Source organism: Phaethon aethereus (assembly GCF_964289735.1).
Source record: "Phaethon aethereus genome assembly, chromosome: 1".
In the NCBI taxonomy this organism is placed as follows: Eukaryota; Metazoa; Chordata; class Aves; order Phaethontiformes; family Phaethontidae; genus Phaethon; species Phaethon aethereus.
This window is the reverse complement of record NC_138575.1, coordinates 151,795,031-151,820,489: the sequence shown is the minus strand read 5'-3', so window position 1 is coordinate 151,820,489 and position 25,459 is coordinate 151,795,031. Positions and strand designations below refer to the sequence as shown.

The window sequence follows — 25,459 nt, the reverse complement described above, 5'->3', positions numbered from 1 at the left end:
TCTGGCTTAGTGATCAGATTCAGAGTTTTGTTCTTGAAATAAGAGTTGTGTGTAAAAAGCCTTACATTTATTCATATCATCTCATCATTCTTATAATTCGTAGTCATTGAACTATTCAAATATAGACTGTGTACTTTTTTAATAGCTTTGAGAATTATTTTGTATGATGTTTTTTTAAATGAATGTGTACTCTAATAACAAAGCTTAAGATTTTACAGGAGTCACATTTTTAAGCAGTGTTTGTATACATTTTAACACTTTTTATATTTTCTATTATGATTTTGTATATTTTTATGTATGCACAGTGTACAGATTTTTTCCTGTAAATAAAACATTTGTTTCATTTGTTTAGGAGTGATGGTCTTTTCATATTGCTTTGAGGGAATGACACTGAACTGCAGGTGGAACAAAACAAGGAAGGTGCTTGTTGGTTCTGCCCACAATTGCAATGAAATCTCAAATGGAAACAGACGGGCTGACAAGTAGCTTTCACAGTAAACTTCAGAAAAGAGGCAAATATTGTAAAGCCAGTTTTATTCTAAAATGAACATGTCTACCTGAGCAGGTGTGCTAGGATTCCCTCGGGAGAATACACCGTACTGCTGTTATGTTTGGCAGTAAATTTCTTGGGATAGTCAAGCCCTCTAAAGAGGTCACGCTCTGATGACTTGATGCTGTACTCAAAATGCGGTAAAATTCAGCTAAATGGCTGTGCCACCCATTCAAGGAGTCCAGCATCATGTTTTAAAGAATGAGAATATACTTTTTTATCAGTTCTTAATTAATGTGAAAAACAACTTACCGAAGGGAAAACGTAACTTGCCCTTCAGTCTGTGATGAAATACCGTGTAATGTAGCAACTACAAGTCTGCTTACATCCATTAGATGTGAGGCATTCTGCTGCTTTTGGTAGCCTTTGAAGTACGCAGTGGCTGAAGTTGGGCCAGTGGAGGTGACAGTCACTGTTTTCATCCCAGGGAGTCACCGTGAGTCCATGCCAACAATAAAGCTAATCACAACATTAGTGGGACGATGAAAGTGGATGGCCGTCGCATAAACTCCTGGCAGCCAGTGATCATGCAGCTCATGCTGTGTATTACACCACCTCCTGGCAGGCAGTCTTGGGGGGCTAGTTACTATATGCCATGGTACGCAAGTAACACCTCTCAGAAAACTCAACAATGAGCTACTCTAGGGGATCAACTGAATGCTGGGATGCATGAGCAAAGCAACTAATTGATGCTTTTCAAATCCATCGACTTTGCTTTTACTTGTGGTTTTCATTTAAAAAAATAACAACAACAAAACATGATCACGGTTATTTCATCTGATAAAATGCTCAGTCATCTTCATTGTCTATGACATGAGAGAGGACATTCTTGTATCACTGCATACAAACCAGTATCTCAGTAGGAGGTTGAAACCCATGAACTATATTGTGTGGGGCAGAGAGAACATCTTGCTGTACTCTCTATTCCTTAGCAATGACAGCTGTAGGAGGTGTGACATTACCTTTCTGATAGTATCTCAGGCAACCTTGGAGGCAACTCATTTTCAGGTTTATTCCCAAAATTTGTCTGCCCATTTCTGCACAACATGCCTTTCAAGGAGGTATCTTTTTATCTTTTTATTCATATTCTGTATAAGAAATAGAGTGGCCAGGAGGAGTAGGGAAGGGATTGTACCCCTGTACTCGGCACTGGTGAGGCCACACCTCAAATACTGTGTTCAGTTTGGGGCCCCTCATTACAAGAAGGACATTGAGGTGCTGGAGAATGTCCAGAGAAGGGCAATGAAGCTGGTGAGGGGTCTGGAGAAAAAGTCTTATGAGGAGCAGCTGAGGGAACTGGGGTGGTTCAGTCTGGAGAAGAGGAGGCTGAGGGGAGACCTCATTGCTCTCTACAACTACCTGAAAGGGGGTTGTGGTGAGGTGGGTGTTGGTCTCTTCTCCCAAGTAACCAGCGATAGGACGAGAGGAAATGGCCTCAAGTTGCGCCATGGGAGGTTTAGACTACGTATTAGGAAAAATTTCTTTACTGAGAGAGTGGTCAAACATTGGAACAGGCTGCTCAGGGGGGTGGTGGGGTCACCATCACTGGAAGCGTTCAAAAAATGTGCGGATGTGGCACTTCGGAACATGGTTTAGTGGGCATGGTGGTGTGGGGTTGATGGTTGGACTTGATGATCTTGAAGGTCTTTTCCAACCTTAATGATTCTGTGAAGTCAGCTGTATTTCATTTGATCAGCTCTGAGGGACATAGTTCTCTGACAGGCTGAACTTCACACGGGCATTTTGATCTGCTTATCTGCATTATTAGCTCGACTCTTGTGATCTGGCTGAAAGACATGTCTCAGGATGATTGCTCTAACTTGCTGTCTTGACTGTAGCATGAACCTGTTGAAGTGATTCTGCCTCTACTCTGCTCTGGTGAGACCCCACCTGGAGTCCTGCGTCCAGCTCTTACAGCCCTCAGCACAGGAAAGACATGGGCCTGTTGGAGCGGGTCCAGAGGAGGGTCACAATAGTGATCAAGGGATGGAACAGCTCTCCTATGAGGACAGGCTGAGAAAGTTGGGGTTGTTCAGCCCGGGGAAGAGAAGGCTCCTCTGGGGAGACCTTCTTGCAGCCCTCCAGTACTTAAAGGGCACCTATAAGAAAGATGGGGACAGAGTTTTTAGCAGGGCCTGTAGCGACAGGACAAGGGGTAATGGTTTTAAACTAAAAGAGGGCAGATTTAGACTAGATAGAAGGAAGAAATTTTTCCCAATGAGGGCGGTGAAACACTGGCCCAGGTTGCCCAGAGAAGTGGTAGATGCCCCATCCCTGGTAACATTCCAGGTCAGGTTGGACGGGGCTCTAAGCAACCTGATGTAGTTGAAGATGTGCCTGCTCATGGCAGGGGGGTTGGACTACATGACCTTCAAAGGTCCCTTCCAACCCAAAGATTCTATGATAAGAACAGCTAGACAAGTGAGGGAGGAGCCAGTCTTTTGCTATAATCATCTCACCTGCCACCTTCTTCTGCAGGAAACTGCACCTGCAGCAATGATTAAGTAGTGACTTACTGTGGGATTACTTCATGAATCAGCATGAACAGCCCACTAACACTTGTGGTTTGGCTGTACTTCTGTTCTAGCTCTCCTAGCATCTTGATCTTTCCAGGGTGACAAGTGGATAATTTGATTGCTTCATCGGAATAGCATGGATTTATCGGCTGCAACCAAAACCTCCCAATGTCCACTCCATAAAAGTATCTTTCCGTATTTTTAATATTTAAATTCCACTTTCTTACAGTGGTAAATTACTCCAGGTAGAGCACATCACAGAAATTACTGCACTTTTGTGGAAGTACAACCTGACCCCTGAGCTTCATGCCTTGATACCCAAGGCAAGTTAGAAGTGCATGCCCTGTTACTTCCTTTTCCTAAAAATGTGCTAATGTTCAAGTAAATGCTTATTAATTTTGATGGAAATGCTAACTGAATATATATAAAATGACAGGAAACCAACTGTAATGCAGTAATATAGTAGGGGTTTTTCACTGGAGGCAGAGTAGCCACCAGAAAACTCGCAGCACAAGCAGGTTGTGACAAATCATGGGGGGGAGCCATTGCCTGTGTGATTGCCAGATTCTTAAAAATTATAAAAGAAAGCGGCCAAGGGGAAGGAAGGGGAAGAGACAAGGAACGATGAAGCATAGCAAGGAAGAAGAAAGAAATGGTTGGAAACACGTACCAAACCAGATGGAGAGGCAGAAGTGTTGCTTTTTCCTAGTCGCCACTTAACTGGTTTTGGCTGTTTGTTTTCTTATTTTTTTCTGCACATTTGGAGAGGAACCCAACTCATCTGTTGGTGCTCATCTTGCTGCTGTCAGGTTTAGTGTGCTGGGATGTTATCTTAAAACGAAGAACTTAAGGTAGAGTTAAGAACAGTAATTGACTTCTGCTGAGGCTCAGCTTCTTTGTAAACACATGAACCCCACAAATTAAACTGACAAAAGACTAACGAGGTTGCATTACTACACTCTGAACAACCTCCTCCATGTGCTTATAGTCATCGGTATGATAACTGAAATAAGAAAACCCACTTTCTCTGGTGACCTGTTCCTGCGCATAGACAATATGAATCAAATACCCTCTTGGTTACAGGCCGCTGACAGGTAAGAGACCATTATTGTAGCAACAACTCCTTATATGATTGTGAGAAGACTCCAGAAACCCCGAGGGGTTCAGGAGGGCAGGCAATAGACATCACAACTGCTTTGATTTTATGGAAGCAGCCAGAGGGGAAAATTGCTACCAGTGCTGACTCCAGGCTGTGTCAGCTGCTGTTAACTGCCTGGCTCCTAGACAGTTACCTGACTGCAACTGAGCTTCCTGATTAAAATATTTTGCTGGCCCACCTTCTAAACAGTGGGGTTTTTCCACCCTCAGTCCTGGAGTGCTGATGTGTGTGGTGTACTAGCTACGTCCTGAACTGTGGCTACCATGTGCAGCTTGTATGTCTCCTGTGCGGGTGAAGTGCTTGTGGGTGGGGGGAATGGAAGGGGTTTGGAGGGTTCTGGGTGGTTTTCTATGAAACTAGAAGACTTTTTTTGTCTTTTAAGCATAGTTTAGTCATTCTTATAGCAGTTCAAGGAAGCATAACACGAACATGCCTCAAGAAGCTAGAGTACATGACTTGTGAGTTGTCTGATGTTTTGTAGGCTAGGTGGCATTCCTGATCCAAAGTATCTACACCTTGGATTAAGACAGGGACAGCAGGAAGAATTTTTGGCAATTTAAGGCAAGAAACATGAGCTGTGGCTCTTGTCCAAGCTAAAAGTGCCTGAGGTCTACCCCTAGGCCCAGCCTTGCTGCATATGAGGCAGTGAGGCAGGAGGCTCCTATAAGGTGCTATATCCTGAGCACGAGGAGGACAGATGTATGGGTAGATGACCAGGAAAGAAAGGTGGGGAAAATTCTGCTCTGGGGCTGTTTCTGAGCCTGCTTTTTCAGAAAAGAGGACAGGAGGATTTGCTGAAGCTTCCTCCTGGATCAAGCAATGTTATTTTTCTTCGCTAGCAATATTCCTCTCTGGAGGTGTTGGGGTTTTTTTTTTCAGTTACTTTCAGTGCTTGTTTTCTTCTACACAAATGAAATTATAAGCTATCTGATGGACCTAATTTAGACTTTACAAATGCATGGGGCTGAATGTAGCTATCAGGCCATTAGGCATTTTAATGAGCAGCTGGAGCGTCCCAAGAACAGAAGAGATGAGAAGAAAACAAATCAATAAGGTGTTACCAAAATGTTATTTAGACTAGATCTAGGGGAGAAATGTTTCACAACGAGGGTGGTGAACCACTGGCACAGGTTGCCCAGAGAGGTGGTAGATACCCCATCCCTGGAGACATTCTAGGTCAGGTTGGATGTGGCTCTGAGCAACCTGATCTAGTTGAAGATGTCCCTGCTCATTGCAGGGGGGTTGGACTAGATGGGCTTTAAAGATCCCTTCCAACGCAAATATTCTATGATTCTATGGAAGTTCTTCCATGGTAGAAGAGCAGGGAAGGTAGAAACAAAAGAGCATATTACCATTGTCTGAGAAATATTACCTTATTTTCATGGATATAACATACTATACAGATAATCCTTGATCATTTAAAAGTACTCTTTTTAGATTAATCCTCGTGAAATATGGTCTCTCATATAAAGTGAGCAAAGTGAGAGATCAAAGCTGCAGGGATCATAAACTAGGGATAGTTATTTTGCTAGAGGAAATGGAGAGAAACTTTTCTTTACCCATACTTCAATATAACCAGCATGGCTGCTGAACTTCAAAGGGATTGGTTGTGCACATGAAAGCGCAATATTAACAACACTGCTATGTTTTCAATGCACGTTGGTTTAAGACAGCACTGTTGCTTTCAATGGGGTTTATCACTGCAGGAAAAAAAGACCAATTGTGATATTTATCTTGCACATGCTCTTCCCTTGCCTTAAATAAAGCTACTAAAACCCATACAGTATACAAAAGGGGTAGCATATGTGAAGTTAATGCCTCCTACCCGAAAGAAACTTAAGAAGAGTTTCCTAAAGCAATGTGAGGAAAAAGAACAGGCAAAGAACTTCAGTGAATAGCAACAAAATAGATCCTGCCTCTATTTCCTATTCCCATTTCATTAAGTCAGAATTGTTTAGGGCGTTGCAGTGTAATTGATAGATCCTGACTGACAGAGGCAGCAGCAAATTTACCAGTCCCTACAGTAACATTTTACTTCATGAGGAGAAAAGGGTCTATTACTACCGTAATATGGGATGAGTGATTCCAGATCATTTTTAAATAACTCCCATTTTGCTGAAAGTTCAAAGCATAACGAGAAGTATTTTGACTTTTGAAAAATGTGTTTGTTTAGTCACAGCCAATATGCTGTTCTGCCTACCCAGTTCTTCACCCACGGACTCTGGATCAGCTGCCAAAGGTTAAAAGACTCAAGCTGACTGTGATGGGTTTGTGCTGATATATTCCTGCCCCAATTCTGCTATGACTAAAGTACATTAATAAATACTTGTAGAAATATGATCTTATTGTGTTCTTTTTCGCTGTGGGTTACGAGCTGCCTATCCTTGGCTATGTAATGCATGTTTAGGGACAGCAGTTCTTTCAGATGTTCCTTACAAAGTTTCACTTAGGCTGAGACCAAGAACACTGCACAAGGAAATTGAAAGCCTTATTTTCATTAGGTTATTTTTGTAGTACGGTACCATTGGCTACCTTCCTTTGTGAATTACTCAGCATCTTTTTGCTTGAGGGTAGGTCACTGTCTTACATTCTGCTAACGCTCACACACACAAAAAAACTTCAGCAGCTTTTGGGCATTTTATCTACGGAGTCTGCCTCGGCACTATCTTTCATTCTACCTTGGGCTAAAACACAGGTTCTTAGAAGCCCTCCCTTCCCCCAGATTCCCATACCACCTCCCCTGTTGCTACAGCTTCTGTTGTCCAAAATGATCTTTCCATCAGATGCTGTGAACAACACACTGGAGGTGCTGTGATACGGGAACACTGGAAGAAACTTTTAATTACAAGATACGCATCCTGCTGCTAGATGAGGGCTCTTGTTACAGAGCTCACACTTTTTCAGGCAATGAGAGATGCAGTGTGGTAAGTGGTGAAGTGGTGGGTATAAGGGATGGCAGCCAAGTCTTTCCAGTTTTTTATCTTTATCTTGGTTTGCAGCCAATTAGGTATTGATTTTACCCAAGACATAATTAGAAATTACCAAGGGTGGTTTGATTTGTTACTGTGTTTTGGTAGCAGTTGTTTGGGTTTATGTGCAAGTAATGCAACAAAGAACAGATTGGGCTGAGAAATCAGAATTTCTCTTGTTTTTTAAGAATTTGTAATTCTTCTACCATTTCTTTCTATCTTGGCCAAAACCAAAATTATCAAAAAAATCCAGACAAAACCTTGGACTCTCAAAATATCCAGTTACAGGTAGATGCCTTCAGGGAATTATAGTTCACCTTCATTTTGCCCATTCCCCTGTAAACTAGATCTCTGAGCTGGGATACATTTCACTGCATGTCCACCCCTAGCTGAGCCACCACTGCTCCTGCACTGGTGCACGTGGAATGCAGTCTGGTAAGGGAGTTTGATCTGCCTGGATGAAGGAGAGTGTTTTCAATTGAAGATACATTTCACAGGAATCAAGGTGTAAAGGCTTAGGCATGGAGATCTATCCTGAAATGGGAGCTTTTGTCCTTATTTTTTTCCCTGATGAAAATAAAATTGGCAAAATTAAGAGCTTCTAATTTTGCAGAAACCACATTTTGCACTGAGAAAATGCTTTAATGGGAAATTGCCCAACAAGTTACAAAATTGCCTGGTTTTTGTTTTATAACTCACATAGAAATCCCTTGATTGGTCATCATTGAGAGATAAGGCAATGAAGGTGAAAAAGAAGATGGATTTTATATGGTTTTGGTTAACCTTTGAATCTTACTTGTAGTATATTCCTATTGGCCTAAAACCAGCATACACAGAAGTCTTATAAAGCTCTGGGTCAGTTGTAAGGTCTTGAGTAATTATTTCCCCTAAAGGGATAAAATATTACATCTGAAGCAGGGTCAGCCATAAAGTACTCAATATACAATAGTTGTACCCTATATAATGGACCCTTGCATATTTCTATACACCCATGTCTGAAAATCTGGTTCTAATTTAGGTAAAGGGATTTAAGAAGTCACTGTAGAGCTATGTTCTTGTTTTCAGTTCAGATTCTGAAGATAACAATAATAAACAGAGTTAAGCACCACAAACAAGACAGAAAAAAGAAATAACTCCTAATGCATTGAAGTGTTGGTCCTCTACTGACATCCAGAGAACTCTAAGAAGTTGTTTCACAGATGAAATACACAGTCCCAAGCATGAGTACTGAAAGGGTTATAGTTTGAATAACTGGGGGGGTGTATTTGTATTTTTCATAATTTCAGAAAGCTAGAAGAGTTATTACATGGGAAAAATAGAAGAGGAAAGCACTATGAAGCCAAGGTGTCATTCACTGGAGTGTTGCTTTTGCCACCACATGCCCATGCCACAAGAGTGGCCCATTGCCTACAAAGCAAGGGAATGCAATTAATGAAAGATAGGACCTTTGCAGGACTGCTTTTGCTATGACTACACATTAGTGATGGCAACTGGGCATATTCTTGGTCACAGGCATTTGCACAGTATCAAAGGCAGTGACTACTTTTGAGCATGAGATTATGTATAGCAAACAACAGTACTAAAGATATTTGTCTAGATTTGACATCATTAGGATAGGATAGAATTGAATAGTTGCAGTTGGAAGGGACCTACAATGACCATCTAGTCCAACTGCTTGACCACTTCAGGGCTGACCACAAGTTAAAGCACATTATTAATGGCATTGTCCAAATGCCTTTTAAACACTGACAGGCCTGCGGCATCAACCACCTCTCTAGGAAGCCTGTAGCAGTGTTTGACCACCCTCTCAGTAAAGAAATGTTTCCTACTATCTAGTCTGATCCTCCCCTCACGCAGCTTTGAACCGTTCCCACACATGCTGTCACTGAATACCAGGGAGAAGAGATCAGCAAAGACGAAAAGCCTAGGTCACTGGCGGAAATGAAAAGAACTAAACTAGTTCAGCCTACCAATATCGAGACAGAAGGTGATCTGTTTGCAGTGTTCCAGTATGAAGAGGTGCCAACTATCAAAGAAGAAGGGCTCTTTCAGTAAATCAGGAATAAGGGTTCATAAACTGGCTACAAATAAATTTAGTTGGAAAACATCAGAGAAACAAAGCTCTGCAACAGCTTCTACTTCAAAATACAATTTTGAATTTGTTTTCATTTGGACACTGACAATTTCTGAATTGCATTAAATGATGCAGTTTATCATAAAAAGGGATTTATTCTAATGAATTACAGGCCCGGTATAGTTTTATGTTGTATTTTTCATACTGTGGCAACCATTATTTGCTTGAGTACAGCAGCTTTTTTGCCCTGAAGGAAGGACATCATGATTAAATCATAAAATAAAGTTCTACAGATTTGAATTATACTTGCCATGCAAATTCGTGAGGCTTTGAGCAGTAATCTAACCTTTGATCCTCAAATTTCTCCTGCTGTAAAACTAGGATGATGATAATTATCTGCTCTACAAGGATACTGAGGATTAAATCAATTAACAATATTTGTTTAGAGGAGGTTACATAAATGTTGAAAAATGTTCTCTGACTATGAAATCTCATTTTGTTTTTCTCTCTATCCATCTAATCTGAAATTATTGTTGCTTGAACTGTTAGCTGGATACATGACTGCAAAGATATACCTGGTAGACACAGTAAAACTCTGAGAAGTAATGTCAACTGACACAAAATGTACAAAAATGTCCTGCTTGGGATAAAATTTTAATATTATGCCACTGCCACATCACTAGAGATTATTCAGTGATTGAACAGGAGAGGAAAATGAGAGGTTCTATTACCTCCAGGGTTACACTTACTTTTCCAAATCTTTTTCATCTGTTGAATTTGATTGTCCTCATAAAGCAACTAAATTCTGTGTTTATATAATCCCTTGCATTGCATTAGAGATTCTGTTTTCTTCATCTGACCTATGCCTGCATTCAGCTTTGAAATGGTATGTTGCAGCAAATACACAGCTGGAGTCCTGCCTGTAAAATGGGGACATATTCTAGAAAAGCAGAAGCGTTAGAATTAAAATAGGGAATTCTGAGGCTAAATTAATGTTTCGCCTTAGCCAAGCCAAGGCGTGGGTTAAAATTCAGTCTAATCCCTGACCTGGCATTGCAGCTGAGCTCACTGCAACAGAAGATCCTGTAACATCTGTTCAGTGTGGCTTGGCAATGCTATTTTGAAGAGCAGCACAAGTTCAGTCTACCTGTAGATCCTGTATGCCTTTGTAGGACCTTAACTGTCTACACTAAACTTGTAAATCAGTTCAGAAAAAGATACCAAAATGCCAAATGCTTTCACCCAACTTCTGAATCACACTGAAGTAATGGCAAGTGAGAAACAGCACAGTCATCAATACCTTATCCTTTTTTCCCTGCATTTCTCTTAGCACTGACTGAGCTCTTGACCATCCAGACTCTCTCTTGAGGACAGATGTAACATGTGACTGCAGCAAAGAAATACTGTTTTGGTTGAGTTTCTGATGGTGTATACTTGCAAGAGCAAACAGGATACCAAGGGGCCTTACTTAGAAGAATCCTAACACCATTTTTTATCTGTGAATATACCACACTCCTTGCTTCTGTAGTAAGCCCTGGCTACTGGAAACTTCCCTTTACCTCTCAGTCTACCCTGCAGGTTTAATGTTACAGGTGGAAGTGTATGAAACATAGCTGGTTGTAAATCACGTCCTGAAGCTCCCAGCACAACTGTAGGCTGATCACAATAGGCAAGTGCAAACAATTTGACTGAAGCTATTTTCCCTGTACTGGAGAAAAGCTGAGATTTGTAACCCTACAAATTCTTTGAATCCTTAAACAGTTTGTTGTTTTCTTGTCTTTTGTATAGTGACGACAATTTTAGAGGTCAACTCTTTTCCTACAGATATCTCCCTGCTAGCCCTCAAACAGGCAGCAACGTTAATCTCATGTCATTCAATCACTGCAAACTCTGACTAGGGTAAGTGTGACTATGACCCTTTCTACTGACCAGCATCACCTGCAAGGTTGTCAGGAAACAGTTGAGGCAATGGTCCCTCTTTTCTAAGCTAACCTCAGTGAAAATGCACAAGGGTGGATGTGACCTTTTAAACTGGATTCAACTAAATTTTTGTTTTCAAAGTTGACTCATCCAAATAGATCAAAGTGTTTACCTACATCATGCCTAAGGGCTTATTCTAAATGACACTCATCACTTAAACCTCTGAAGAAATAGGTTAGTCATCTGGGTTTACAGAATATGTGGAAGAGACAAGAAAAGACGTAATAAATGTGTTACACGACAAGATTACTTTCTATATCACAGAATGATAGAACAGCTTGGAAGGGACCATCAAAGATCATCTAGTTCAATCCCCCTGCAATGTCCAGGAACATCTTTCACTAGATCAGGTTGCTCAAAGCCCTGTCCAACCTGGCATTAAACAATTCCAATGACAGGGAGTGAGTGAGTGGCCGTGTGGTGCTTTGCTGCCGGTTGGGGTTAAACCACAACAGCTTGCATGAGAGGTGGCCTGGCTGCCTGCTTCCTACTGTCACCCTGGGTCTAAAGAAGCAAGTCCTAAATCCTTCCGTGATGTTGAAACCAGTCCAGACCCCAGAGAGCATCCAAACGGCAGGCAGGACAAGGCTGAGCTCATGTCAACATACTCAGGTTGTACCAAGGATGTAGCCTGGGACAAGCATGAAGGCTGGCTGGGGCAGCTTGGGTCTCTAGTTAAATGTCCAGATTATTTACGTGAACTGATCTTTTTGTCGTGAGCGGCAAGAGAAATTCCTAAAGTAATCTTGATCTGTGTGAAAGGCAGTTATAACTTTTACAGCAGCAAAGGTACCCTTAAGACCTTTCTTCTCTTTGCCCCTCAACTTTAAAAAGTCAAAACACCACATACTGGGAGAGAAGTAAAGTAAAAACCTTTCTGAACTGTACTATAGCATTGTACTTAGTGTAGAGTATTCAGAGAATACTAAGTAGAGTATTAGTGTAGAGTGATCTGCACTAAGAGATCACTTTGACTTGGCCCATCTTCAACTTACGAGCTCGGGTGTGCAAGTCAACCCAGGTACCAGTGAAGAGAAAAGATGAGAAAACAGATCATAAGTATTAACATCTACATGAATTTAAATGAAAAAGTCTAACAACTTATGATAATAAATCTTACACTAAGCCCGCAAGCCTCTAGAAGGTCATGAACCAGCTTGTTTGGGGACAAACCATTTAATAGGGCCTGTTGTGATAAGACAAGGGCTAACGGCTTTAAATTAAAAGAGAGCAGGTTTTGACTAGATATAAGGAAGAGATTTTTCACAGTGAGGGCAGTGAAACACTGGCACAGGTTGCCCAGAGAGGTGGTAGATGCCCCATCCCTGGCAACATTCCTGGTCAGGTTGGACGGGGCTCTGAGCAACCTGATACAGTTGAAGATGTGCCTGCTCATGGCAGGGGGGGTTGGACTAGACGACCTTTAAAGGTCCCTTCCAACCCCAAGTATTCTATGATGCTGTGAACAGAATATCTAAGAAAACAGGGTGCCTTTTCAGGACTTAATAGGTCTGTTCCCATTTATGCATCAAATGAGGCTTGGCACAATTGTCCCTGCATTGTATACTATCTTTCCGGATCTGTAGTTCTGTGTCCTCATGCAGCTAAAATATCTTACTTTTCCAAGTGGGAAAATGAGCAGCTTAAAAAAAAAACACAACAGCGTTAACTACATATTCCTGAAGCTTTAGAAGTGAAACGTTACCTTTTGTTGGAAATACTGGAAACTGCACAGTACCACTTGGAAATTGACTGTGAAAATACAGCTGTTATACAGCCAGTTGGGAAATGTTGGGGTTTTTTTTTTAATGACTATCATGTGTAGCTCTGTATCTCGAAGTGCGTATGCATTTCTCCCTGCTCAGTGCATATAAGATCAAGAAGGACTGAAAAGGGATGCTAGAAAACTGCATATATAAGGCACAGACATTAAAGAAAGAAGGACTCCTTGTTCCTAGTCTGGCAGCAGGGAAGTTCCGTGAAGGCCTTGGAAGATAGGGCTGGCCCAGGCAAAGACCCATGAGGTGAGAGGCGGGTGGTGGTGGAAGAGCTTCCCAGGGATGGCCACAGCCACAGCGTGCCTGGGAGGTGTCTGACGCGTGATCTGAGTCAACACCAGTTCTCTGGATGGTGCATTATCAGGCATCCTAACGTAGCAAACCAATATGAAAACGCCATTCCTTTTGCTCACAGTTCTAACCTGCTGGGAAAATTCCTCATCCCTGCTGGGTTAATTCCTGTTTATTGCACATCAGACTCCAACACTGCTCCCCTGCTTCTTCACAGCCTCTCCGTAGAGGCTCTCAGCTTGGACCCAGGCAGCTATTTTACCCCGTGTGTATGAACATTGCAGATAAATATGAAGACAATTCAATATGTGAGCAGTCCCATTGCAGGAACAGAGCTGTGTGCCTGCGTAAGTGCTCGCTTGTGAGAAGCGCAGTTCCACATGCCGGGCCCAGGTCTCATTGAGGAACACTCTTTAAGTACTACATCATCATCATCATCATCATCATCATCAATAATAATAATAATAATAATTTGAATCTCATTGTCCACCAAAAAAAAAAAAGTCTTTGTAGTTGGCTTAGTTTGTTCATTCTTTCTATTTAATTTCCCCCTCACCCAGCTCCCCCCTACCCCTCAATACATGATACATTTGGAAAGGTCATAGTATTAATTATTTTCAAGTAAATGTATAGATTCTTTCCAGTATCACTTCTCCAAATCCTTGGGGAAATTGACAGGGTCAGCCTGTATTTTTAAAAGTGCAATGATTTTAATACAAGAAGACAGAGAGTAGAGATCAAACCGTTAATCAGGGACTTTTACTCACATCTAATGCATCCCTTCCCTCACACTCTCCCTCCTTACTTTTGCTCAGAGGCACTTTCTGACACCAGAAACACCACATCGCTGATCACAGGGTTTGGGCAGACTTTTTTTCCAACTGTAATATGCAAAACAGTATTAGATATGCTAGCTTGAGTTTCAGTACTTCGGTGAGCCTTAGGTGTGCTACCTGAGTGACTAAATGTGTGGAAGTAATTCGTCAGAAGCCCATGAGGTGCAGTGGAGCAAGGTTATTTTACATCAGTGAAGGTTGTGACTTATAATCTGATCAGTGGCTTCCAAGCGATTGGTTCTGCAGATCTTTGAGTGATACAAGTTTAACTTGACTTAAATTTGGCTGTCAGTAGCAATGCAGCAAATTCCTATTTTCTCTGAGCGCTAACTTGAAACTATGTGAAATAGCAAGTGCAGATTCACTCAATCTCACCATTGTCTCACCCATAACCATACCCCCTCAAGCATTTATTACTCATATCTTGACTTCTGCATCAATAAAAAATGAACTTCTGATATATAAGATAAGGTTAACCTCAAAAGCTGCCACACCATTATATTAACCAGCTAATGAACCCTGTATATGTTCCCAGTGCAGTATGTCCTCACGTATAGTTACACCAGACAGAAAGCCCTTCTGTCTTAGGGTTCCTGTGCCCTTCTATGAAACACGTGAAAGCAAGATGCCCCCAGTGATCATCTCCTCAACGGCAAGCCCACAGCTACAGGGAAGCTCCATGTCTCTTGGCTGAGTGCTTAATACCTGCTTGCATGTAACAGGTGAAAGAGCAGCCTTCTGTCAGCACCACCACGGTGAGAAGAAGGTAGCTGAAGCTGTCATTAAAAATCTCTTTGGGGTGGCTGCATGGGTGGAAGTTTGAAGATAGACAATGTGAACTTGACAGGGAGCTGTGATGGCAGTAAAAGGCACTGAGAGAGGTAAGAGAAGGTGAAACAGAAAACCTGCATAACTACGTTAAAGGACCGATGCACTGAAAGCCTAAGCATGCCGACGCTGCCCCGCTTGCTCTGGGGGCTGTGCCAGCCCAGCTGGCACGGTCCTGGGCTGTGTGCTTCACTTTCGAGGGCCTGCCCTTCGGGGAGGGCTGCCCCAGGCACACCCGGCCGTGTTGAGAGAGAAGAACAGGGAAAGAACATAGCGAGAGAACAGGGAAAACAGAACTTCCTTCTCTCCTGTCCCCTCCAGCTTCCCCCCAAACATCACTCGGTCTTCAGGCAGTTTAGTGCTTAACAGCTTTGTCAGCGAAGCTTAATGTCTGCCCGGCGTGATGTTCCCAGCCCAGTAACAGTCCAGCTTAAGTGGTGCATCTCTCTCCTCCCGGAGGAGAGCCGAGGAAGGAGGCGAGCAGCGTGCCCCATGCCGTCCCACCTGCGGGAGTCTGTGCACCTGGAAAGAAATTCACCATTCTCCTCAGCTATTTATCACCTCAGGCCAGCGCAGAAGGCAACGGCAAAGACAAAATTTCTTCTCTAGTCTTCCTGGACCATGAAAGAGACTCAGGGCCTGCTTAAGAGTTAATTTAAAGGTGTGCTCTGCAGGATGAGTTTTCAGGCTGACTCAGGGGCTGATATTCCACACCGATTTATGACAGCTGGAAGGTAACACCACAGCTGCAGTCGACCAGTGCTGTTTTGCAATCTTCAAGGCAGTCCCAAAGCAAAGAAGTTAGCTTAGGCACAGAGAACTAAATATTAAGCCGTACGTTCTCAGTGTGTTTATAAAATGCAGGAGTAAATAGCCTACTGTGGTATCTCGCATCTGAAAAGAGAGGACTGTGAAAAACGCAGGCCAGGTGATTTCTGTGTTGGGAGGCACCAGCCCCCTGTGAGAATTCTCAGCTAAGCACAAAGCCCAGAAAAGCCGAGTGCTGGGAAGAAGACAGCTTTTCATGAGGTGTTAAATTTACAAAAAAGAACGAGAACAACTGCAGAGTAGCTGAGGTGCCGTGAACGCTGGTGACGCATGGGATGAGGGTGTTACTATTGTTCCTGTTCTGAAAGGAAGGGGAACAGACGGAGGCACGTGTTTCACCCTTTCTGAGTGAAGCTCATTCCTCAGTGACAGATAAAAACAATTATTTTTACTGCTAATACACAGTGGCACAGCAGACAAGAGTTGCCAATTAATGCTAAGCATTAGCTATTATTTTGCTTTTATTACAGTGAAAACTATTTACCCCAAATCTGACAGAGATCCTTTTCAGGAGTGATTTTTGTCTTGATTTCTGCAACAATGGGAAGCTAACTATGAAAAAAACTCAGCCCATACAGCGACTTCCAGCTGGCAACTAATGATCCACCCTCCAAGACTGATTTGACTTTGCTCCCTTGCATTTTTTTTGTTAAATGGTGGCAGCTGTGGCACAGTAGGCAGTGGAAAACAAATGAAACGTTCTCAGTGTTCAAAGAGAGAAATCTAATACATCGGTCTCGCACATGACTGGAGACTAAGGAAGGATATTTAAGAAAGTATTTCCAGTTCCCTGCCATGGTGCTCCTGAATTGTTGCACAGCCTTTTCAGTTCCTGCTGCTAAGAATCAGCCTGCTTTGCCTCAGAACTGTCCTAACAGATCTTCCCCTTGTAGACAGATCATCCCACGCTAGTCTCGTAAGAGATGATGAACTGGATCAAAAGTAAACCCCATACTGAGAAACAAGTTAAGCATTCAGAAGTTATTTCCTTGGTAGCTGAAACAGGCAGCTACTGCAAGGAAAGAGTGGTTTTAGACAGCTTGCAACATTCCTGTGATGTGCAAGCACCCTAGTTTTATTCTTGCTAATCAACTTTTTCTCAACAGTGAGCCTTTGCCTTTTGCCTCGGCACACCCACAGCAGCGTGACTGTCTCATAAGCCTGTGATGCTGCAGAGCGCACAGTTCTGAATAACTGCTTGGCACACTTTGAGGACACAAAACCAGCCTTAATTGTGTGTATACCTGTGGATGCCAGGTTGTCAGCACAGGTAATTGTGCGTGTGATTCTGTTCTCAAGACATGTGGAGGCAGCCAAGGCTCTGTACTGAGTTCATGTGTTTTAGGACCCATATCTTTCCCCCGGCTCCCATACCACTGCTATTTGGGATGTGCTCTATGTGTAAAGACAATGCCAAAATGTACTTGTGATCACTGTTATAGCCTGCTCCAGTGATCACAGTACAGTCAGATGATCTCATGGAAGTCAAGGACCTCAGTCAAAGTGCTCACAGAACAAAGCAGCAAGACAGATGCTGCTGTTGAGAAGTTTCCCTAAGAATTGTAAAAGGTAAGGAGAAAAAGTTACTATTTTGCTTCAGCATTAGCACTTTTCAAATGGAGCTTTCCATCTTTTTCAACATCAGCTCAAACTAGACTTTGGAAATGAAGTCCTGGTCTTGGAGAAGGCAATAGTACCTTTTCCTTCTGATTTCAGGGAGGTTTAGTGGCTTGCCTGAGATCTTTCCCTCAAACTACAGGAGCAGATTCATGCCTTGTTTAAGAACTTTAGGTTAGATGAACCAGACCAAGAATGATCTCAGGCAGTGGCAAAACTGGACTATATTTGGCTGTTACATTCAACTTTTCCCTTGTCTAGGTCCGTAATAATGTAATACTGCTGCTGATAAATATTAAGGGCAGGCTCCAGCATACACTGAGCAAGAAAGGAAAAGGGGATTTATTTGCTTTGTAATAGTGTAATGGACATAATGAAGAAAGGAAATTCAGAACAACCTCAAACACGTAATGTAATAAAAAAGATAAGGCTTGTTCATAAACTATGCATATTTTCCCACTTTCTTACTGCAAAACACTTTTAAAACTTCCAGATCTGCCATTATCAAACCTTAGAATTGGGCAAAAGGCAAAAACATTAGGAAGTTTGCTTTTGTGTACTGAAAATGCAATTTACAGCAACAGGGGACCTGAACTGGATCTAGGCATTTTAGAAGTGTTAGAATTGGCCTTGGTCCTCATGAGACAAAATTTATTATCTATTTTGGCATGTAGCTGAACTGGGAATTTAACAGCAAGGATGTAGAAGTCCACAAAAACTGTAATTGCAATGACCGTTTGTTTTCAAGGGGATGTGTCATGAAAATGGTATTGCAAATGGTCTCCTCCTTTATACTGTTTTCAAGGTCATGAAATCCCTTCCTCTTCTTGTCCCTCAAATGTTTGAGTATCTTCTTGTAAATAGATGGCAATAGCTTTGGCAACTAACTGTAGAATACAAATTAACAACCAGTGTGCCCTCAGAAGAATAGAAGCAATTTCAGCACGCAAACGTTTATCTGTTCTTCCCACCTAGCAATATATTGGTGATTGCAAACACTTCCACCCAAGACTCCAATAATATCATTTGGACAAGCCTTGAATGTCCTTCTCGTAAAGACACATCTATAGGACTGGTAGTCACAGCAGTCGAGAATGCTTGACAGACCTTGAAGAAAATACAAGTTAAAAACAATACATGTCTTACCTGCTTATTCATAAGTATGTAGATAATGGGATTGCAAACAGTGCTGCTTTTTGCTAGGATGGAAGGTATGATGCTTGCAACTGGAGTCACCACACCAGGCTTACCAAATGTTGCAAGTAATGCTATAACTCCATAGGGAATCCAACAGATGAGATAACAGATAACTGTAGTGATTACCATGAACAGTACGTGGTATTCTCTTTTGCGGGCAGCATTCTTGTGGATTTTTCCAACCTAGGGGAAGGTGAAAAAAGATAGAATTTCAGAAGCCAAGCTGTTGGATTGATTGCTTTTAACAACCTGGGACTATTGGTCTTGGATCAGCAATGACAATCAACATTGTAGTTTCAGAAACAAAAAAATGCAAATCCAAAAGTGAGCGAATGCAGTGGGAAGACTTTCACTGTCTCCAGCAGGCACCAGGGGAAGCCCTACTGACATCATGCTGCGTGCCAGCATAGACCAGAGTCCCGGTGGAGGTTGGAGCAAAAGCAGAGGGGTGACAAAATCAGCATCTAGTCCGTAATAGCTGGTAGGTCATCTCCAGTTGCTTTTCAGGTATGGCATTTTGTGTAATTGTACAATGTTTCCACTCAGGTTGTTCCAGTACACAGGACTTGCTTGAGATGGAGAAGCAGTATGAAGCAGAAGTGAAGCAACAGAAGCATTTTCTGTTAGGGGTGTGGAAACAGCAGAGCAACACTAGGACTGTGCTTAGTACCAGCCAGATAAAGCCTCAGCTGGCCTGGTGTAGTGGCAATGGTCACACTCGGAGTAGGACACTAGTGAAGCCTTGCAAACAACACTTTATGAAGTTTGAAGTGGTAGGATTCATCCTTTCCAGACTATTTCTCCCAGGCAGCTTACCATTTTGATAAAAGAGCCTCGCTCCTGATAATCATCAAACCCAGTATTTTTATGCTCTTAAAAAAGTGTGCCAAATACTGACATAGTTCAGCTATTGTATTGGGGTTTTTTGGAGGAAATGGAAGAGAACTGGGTAAACAGGAAGCGCAGATTTAAATGATCAGTTCCAAAGTGATGGTACAACAGTCCATCTTGCTGTCATAAAATTACCAGTAGTTACAGTCTCTGGGCAAACCCAATTCTGCTGTGGAAGTATTTATAGTCTGTGCTTCAAAATGTACTCTCCTTTGACCTGTTCTGGATTGAAGCACCATGCCTTTTTGAGTCTAGAGGTCTAATATGGAGCTTAAACATTAAAATAACAGCCAATTTTTATTTTTAAGCTTTAGTGTTAATGCATTTTTCTGCTGACAGGTACAGACTGCTTTTCCAGTGTGTTCGTACCACTAAGCGCATTGCTGATAACTGGGAGGAAAAAGCTTCATTCCCTACAAAGAACACACATTCCGTGCTATGCACAAGCATTATTTAAAAGCAAGCTCTGTGAGATGGCCATTAAGTTTGATCCAAAGCCCATGGAAGTCAGCACAAGATTGGGTGGAGTATAGACCAGGTTTGGGCAATTAGTCTCATGTTATAGGGATTACGAAGAAGTTCTTAGGACACATTCAGACAGATTAACTCCAGAATAGCAAGACAGGTCTCCCTAAGCATTTTTGCAGCCAAGAAATTAAAACAAACTCTGCAAGGAGGCTAATTTTGGAGCCAGTCTCTCTCCACTGACTCTAAATAGAGGCTCGGCACACTGGTCTCCCGAGGTTATGGTTAATTCCTCAACTTCCCCCCAGAGTGTGTTTAGCAAACCCAGATGTGCCAGTAGGATTTCAGGTAGTATTCAAATGTCTAAACTAAATCAATTGAGTCTTGTACTCGGGCAAATGTAATTTATGTCCACTTTAAGGTCTTCTTGCCTCCCAAATGCGGTACTTGAGAGTAAACTGCACCCAAAGGAACTAAGTCCCTGTAAAGCTACAAACATAAATAAGCAAAAAGGCAGCTCCCTGGAACGCAATGCATCCAAACTTTACCTAACAACAACAACAACAAAAGTTTGAAACAAATGGCTTTAAGCTGATGCAGGAGAACAAGTGATGTGCACAACTCGGTAAATTAATCGAACACAGTTAAGGGTGGAAGCCACTAATCACCTGAGCCAAATGTCATCTCCTGTTGCCTGGCTCACAACTTGCACATGCTAATGCAGTGGAAATAGTCAGAGCTTTACCTACTTCTTTGTGGTGTGGGTGCTTTTGCATAATATATGTGTTTATGTGTTAGATTGTGAGTTAAAACATATGTAGTAACTGTGTAAGTACATACGGAAGGCAAAATAATACGGTGATGCTGTTTGGTTTTAGCTAATTATGATTCTAGCCTTCTAGAGTGGTTGTTTCTAGCTGGAGTTTCAGTAGAAATGTTCCTGGTGAAAGTAAATAAAACACACACAAATTTAGTCCGCCAAAAAAGAACAAGTATTTTTCCTGTCTAGTCTTTTAATGATTTTCTGCAAAAAGCAATTACAACATAAAATCCATCCTTTCTGAAAACACTGGGGACTATTCTTTTTTTTTTCCAAGAACAAAATTTATCTCGTAATTACTTTAGCTTGAAAAAAGGATTAATAATAGATAATGATACAATCCTGTATTGCTTATTTGAACTAAATTTTTCACGACTAATGGGAATTTTCTCTGACTGAAGAATCCAGGATCCCATGTTAGCTGCAGCTATGTTACAAATTTGATATTAACTGAGGAATGCAAAGCCCCAGCTAGCCATGGCATCCACAACTGAAGTTCTTCAGTAAAGGCAGAGGCATCAGTCAGCACATTTTCCCTCTGTGTTTAGATAATGACTTGAAGAGTTTGCAAGAGTTTACCCTCTGCACAGATAAAATATAGATCATAAATAGGGGAAGGAAAGATGTGTAAAAAGTGACCTGACTATGGGTGTGATTTTGGTACGTACCCTATTTTCACATCCTTAGCTTGTTTTCTTAAGAAGGGAAGCCTGCATTATCACGGTGTCTGTGTCAATGTGTTAATAAACCTGTGTGTCTGTTGGTCCTAATGTCTTCCTTGTAAATTTGACTGAGGTTTTGAAACTTACTACATGGACAGAGGCCTTTGACACCGAGTTCTTCACATGTCACTAGAGCAGAAGGCTCCTTATTAACGGTCCCAGTAAGATGAAAAAATGCAAAGTGAAATGAACTCAAATTAGACACCAGAGAACCCATTCTAGGTTAGCTTCTGTTCTGATTTTGCTTGTATTTTTTTCCTCTCATCTTCCTCTTCTTATAATTAAAAAGGAGAAAGCTCTGATCACAGCTGTTCCTGAAATAGGACATTCTTAATGTGCCCTCAGTATCTATTAAGGGTGACCTTCCGCTGCAGTCTTCTATAATTGAGTCTAAAAACTCATTTGTCATGAGACAAACCTATTGGAAAGCTTAGTTAGCTGTCATGCTCATACAGTCTTTCACTTCCATGTTTACACCAATGTAGCAAATTGTTTTTACTTTTATATGTGCCTCATATTATAATTCTATAATACAATTTACTTACAGTCCAGATGCTGGGAATGAGCAAATTAGAACTTTAGGGTTTTTTGAAAGTACTTTTTTTTTTCCCCCAGAAGTACATTTCTACTCCCACTGATGCAGAGAGGAGATTAAGAGCATGGAATTAGAATAAGAAATGCAAGCAATAGACCAGAAGTGAGGAAGGATCATAAAGTATGTCCTCCCTTAATGGTTCAAAATCCCAGGGGACCTGGATGTCCCAGCTTTCCAGAGGGGACATGGATGGTAAGATGAGTCCAAAGGACAAATGACCTGTAGGAATCCCTTGCAATGAACCCCAAATGTACATGATGCTTCTCTCAATTTTTATTTGATATCCAGAGTTGCTGTAGCTGTTAAATATGTTTTATGCTTAAGTAACTCATCTGCTTCCTCAGTGTCAGTAACCTCACCTTTTCTTGGGTGTTCTGGCCACCAGTAAATTGCAGGACACTTAAGGGGCTGGAGTTGTGCTTGCACAACTGAAAGGGTGGGAGAAGAGTCGTATTGCTTAATGCCTCTGAGCATGCTGCTGGGCTGTTGTGTGACTGTCCTTCCCCCAGCCTTGCGCCACATCTTGGGAAGCAGCTGAACTGTGTGATCCTGTTTGCTGTGCTCCTTCCATCTCTCCAAGCCGCTTCAGCCCAAACGTGGCTGTTTTGATAGTGGTGAAGGCAAGCAGCAGAGTCTTGGGGTGGTTGGGGTATCACACTGGTACATTCTGGGATACATTAACACTGCAAGAAATGCCAGAGGATTTCAAGAAGTGTTAAGACTACTCTGTAGGAAATGCCCCCAGAGTTTTGTTTTTGAAACCACATACTATATTTATCTACACACTCTTGGTTTCACTGCCTTTGCAGCTTTGCAGCCTACCTTTAGAAGGTGTTATCTTTAAAAATTCACTGTTTATACGTGCTGGAAGGCCTCCAGCAAAATATAGCTCAAGTTGATGCAACCCACAGAAATATTGCAATTTTGCACGCGAAAAAGCAGTACACAATTTAACTTTAAAATTCTTATTTTAAAACTACTGGACATTGTATTTTCAGTGGTCAAATGGAAGTGCGTTTCAGAAATGTCTAGTGTCTGGACAGCCAGCTGATAGAAGAACATCAGAAGGTGACGAGAAAAAACAGATTCAAATTACGTTCTAGAATAGCTGAGCTTGTAAAACCTGATCTAAATGAGAGCATAGAGTATATATATAATATACATTTTATATAATATACGTATATGTTTATATACTAAACATAGAAGATCTAAACCACATCTTTAAAATGGCACAAGAAATACTAGCCCATTGGGATGAAAAGGTATTTATTTAGGGATGGCTGGGAAACACATGTCTGTCTGTGCTGTAAACTCAGCTGTTTTCTCTGGGACAAAGACCACCTCCTGCCAAATCTGATGCTCTAAATGTAGGGAAAGCACTATGTTGAAAGAAAACAAGAGTGTTGGCGAGGGGCTGTTGAGGGTTTTTTAACGAGAAAATGGTGTGTCTCCCCCACTTTCAGAAGTGTTTTGGTTTTTCAGAACTCAGCCAGAGGCAGCAACAGGCAAGGTTGCCTAATCTCAGGCACTGAGCGTAAAACGGGCACAATTCGCTCTCGTCTGGGTTTGCCCTGTAGCCAAGCTGTATCTCATGTACATACCCGATGCCCCCTTTCCCACTCAATCTGCCATGCCAGACACCGCTAGTTAGATGACTATGGCAGGGTGCTGAGCAGATGTGACAAGGCACAGAGTATTGGAGAAGCCATGGTGGTATTCAGTGAGGAGGATGGCAGCAGTAGAAGTGTCCTCAAAACGGGCCCGAGTGGCACATTGGTTGGTTGACCTCAAAAGCTGCAACCCTCCCCCTCCCAGATGACAAAATATAGCAGACACATCACTCACCAAGTGATAGGCCGCAGTGCTATTTCATGCATTGGAAAAGAAGAAACTGGAGAGCTCTGGGCACAGCATGGAAAATTTCAACAGCACTGGTCAAAGTTTGGAGGGGTCATAAACCAATGAAAAGGGGAGCTTACAATAGTAAATGAAGGGGGTTAGTAAAAAGGGATGCAGACAGCTTTTGTTGTAACTGTAGAGCTTGTTAGGTTGGAGGTTCAAGAAAAGGACCCCAAATACCTGCTGTAGCAGGTACTCTACCAGGAACCTCAGAAAACAGCCTTAGACTAGGTGCAGGCAAATGTCTGGGCCTGTCACAACGAGGACCCGGGGAAAAGCCATGACCTAGCGGAAGATTGGCTTCCTCTTAAAAGAATGGGTCTGTTTTTTCCTTAAGCGACAAGAGAATGGGTCTGTCCTTTTCCTTACAGAAGGCTAGCCAGCACCTTCCAAATACATGAACGCTGCTGTACAATGGTATGGGAAAGAATACGGCTACGGGCCATATGAAATTATTTTAGGATAACAGGTTCTGGTTACCCAATTTAGGCATGCAGGGGTCGGTCCAGACCTCACCGTTGGCCAAGTCAAGTAGTCCAGTCAGCCTGTCGCTGGAGGGAACAGCCAGGTCACAACCACAGCTGACCCTATGGGCTGTTTTCAGGCTAAACACTGGAGCTTTCCAGCCCAGACAAAAGAGGACAGCAGCTCCCTGCCTCTGGTGAGGGATTTACTGCTTTTAACATTTTTCTTAGCCACGACATGGCTCCGTATGGGAGAAGAGCCCTGGGGAGTGCCCTGCCCAAGGGGTCAGCGTGCCCCCCTCCTGTGCTCCAGAGCCAAAAGCTTGACCTACTGCAGGCTCTGCTCAGCTCCCTCTGGTTTTAGCTGGCCATGAGTTGTGGGACCAAGGGAGTACTGGTGGCACTTCACCTGCTCAGAAGGCGGCACAGGCACCAGGAAAGACCTGAGGGATGGTTGTACACCGAGGCTGTGTTGCTGCATCTTGCAGGCAACTGCAAGGCCCACACTTCCAGAGGCACATACCGATGTCACTCCTGAAAGAACTAAGATGTACAGTGGTGCACACTCCCATCACTCATGGGCAATCTGGTTTTTCATATGTATATAAGGCAAGGGAGTTGGACTGAAGTTAGCTATTAAGAAGGGGAAGCTTCAGTGATGAAGATCTAACCTGATTGTTTTCATTCAATTCCCGTGTTTTCTTTTTTGCATTTACTCTAGTCTCTCCTCCTTTCTTAATGTAGCTATGTGCTTTCTCTCATACAGCATTTCCTTCATATTTTAACAGCTCACAGTCATTTTCAGCTATGAACATCTTGAAAGGTTATGAAGAATATATGGCATCCCATCCATCTAACCACTTGTCCTGACACCACTAGATGCAGAGACTACACAGTAAGAATCCAGCATCCAGAGCCACTTCATGTTGGGGAGATATAGATCACAGCATCTTAAAAATCAAGGGGGCTGTTTATGTGTT

General features: G+C 42.3%; 1 protein-coding gene across 1 annotated transcript in view; it reads right to left on the bottom strand.

Moving 5' to 3' along the window:
* Positions 1-25,459, bottom strand: part of LOC309407968 (pinopsin-like) — a gene marked incomplete at its 5' end in the record, with an annotated part of 92,699 nt that overhangs the window by 7,304 nt on the left and 59,936 nt on the right. The window contains one exon of the mRNA XM_082003654.1: positions 18,573-18,806. Within this exon, the coding sequence (XP_081859780.1) occupies positions 18,573-18,806 (234 nt within the window). The remainder of the gene's footprint in view (positions 1-18,572; positions 18,807-25,459) is intronic.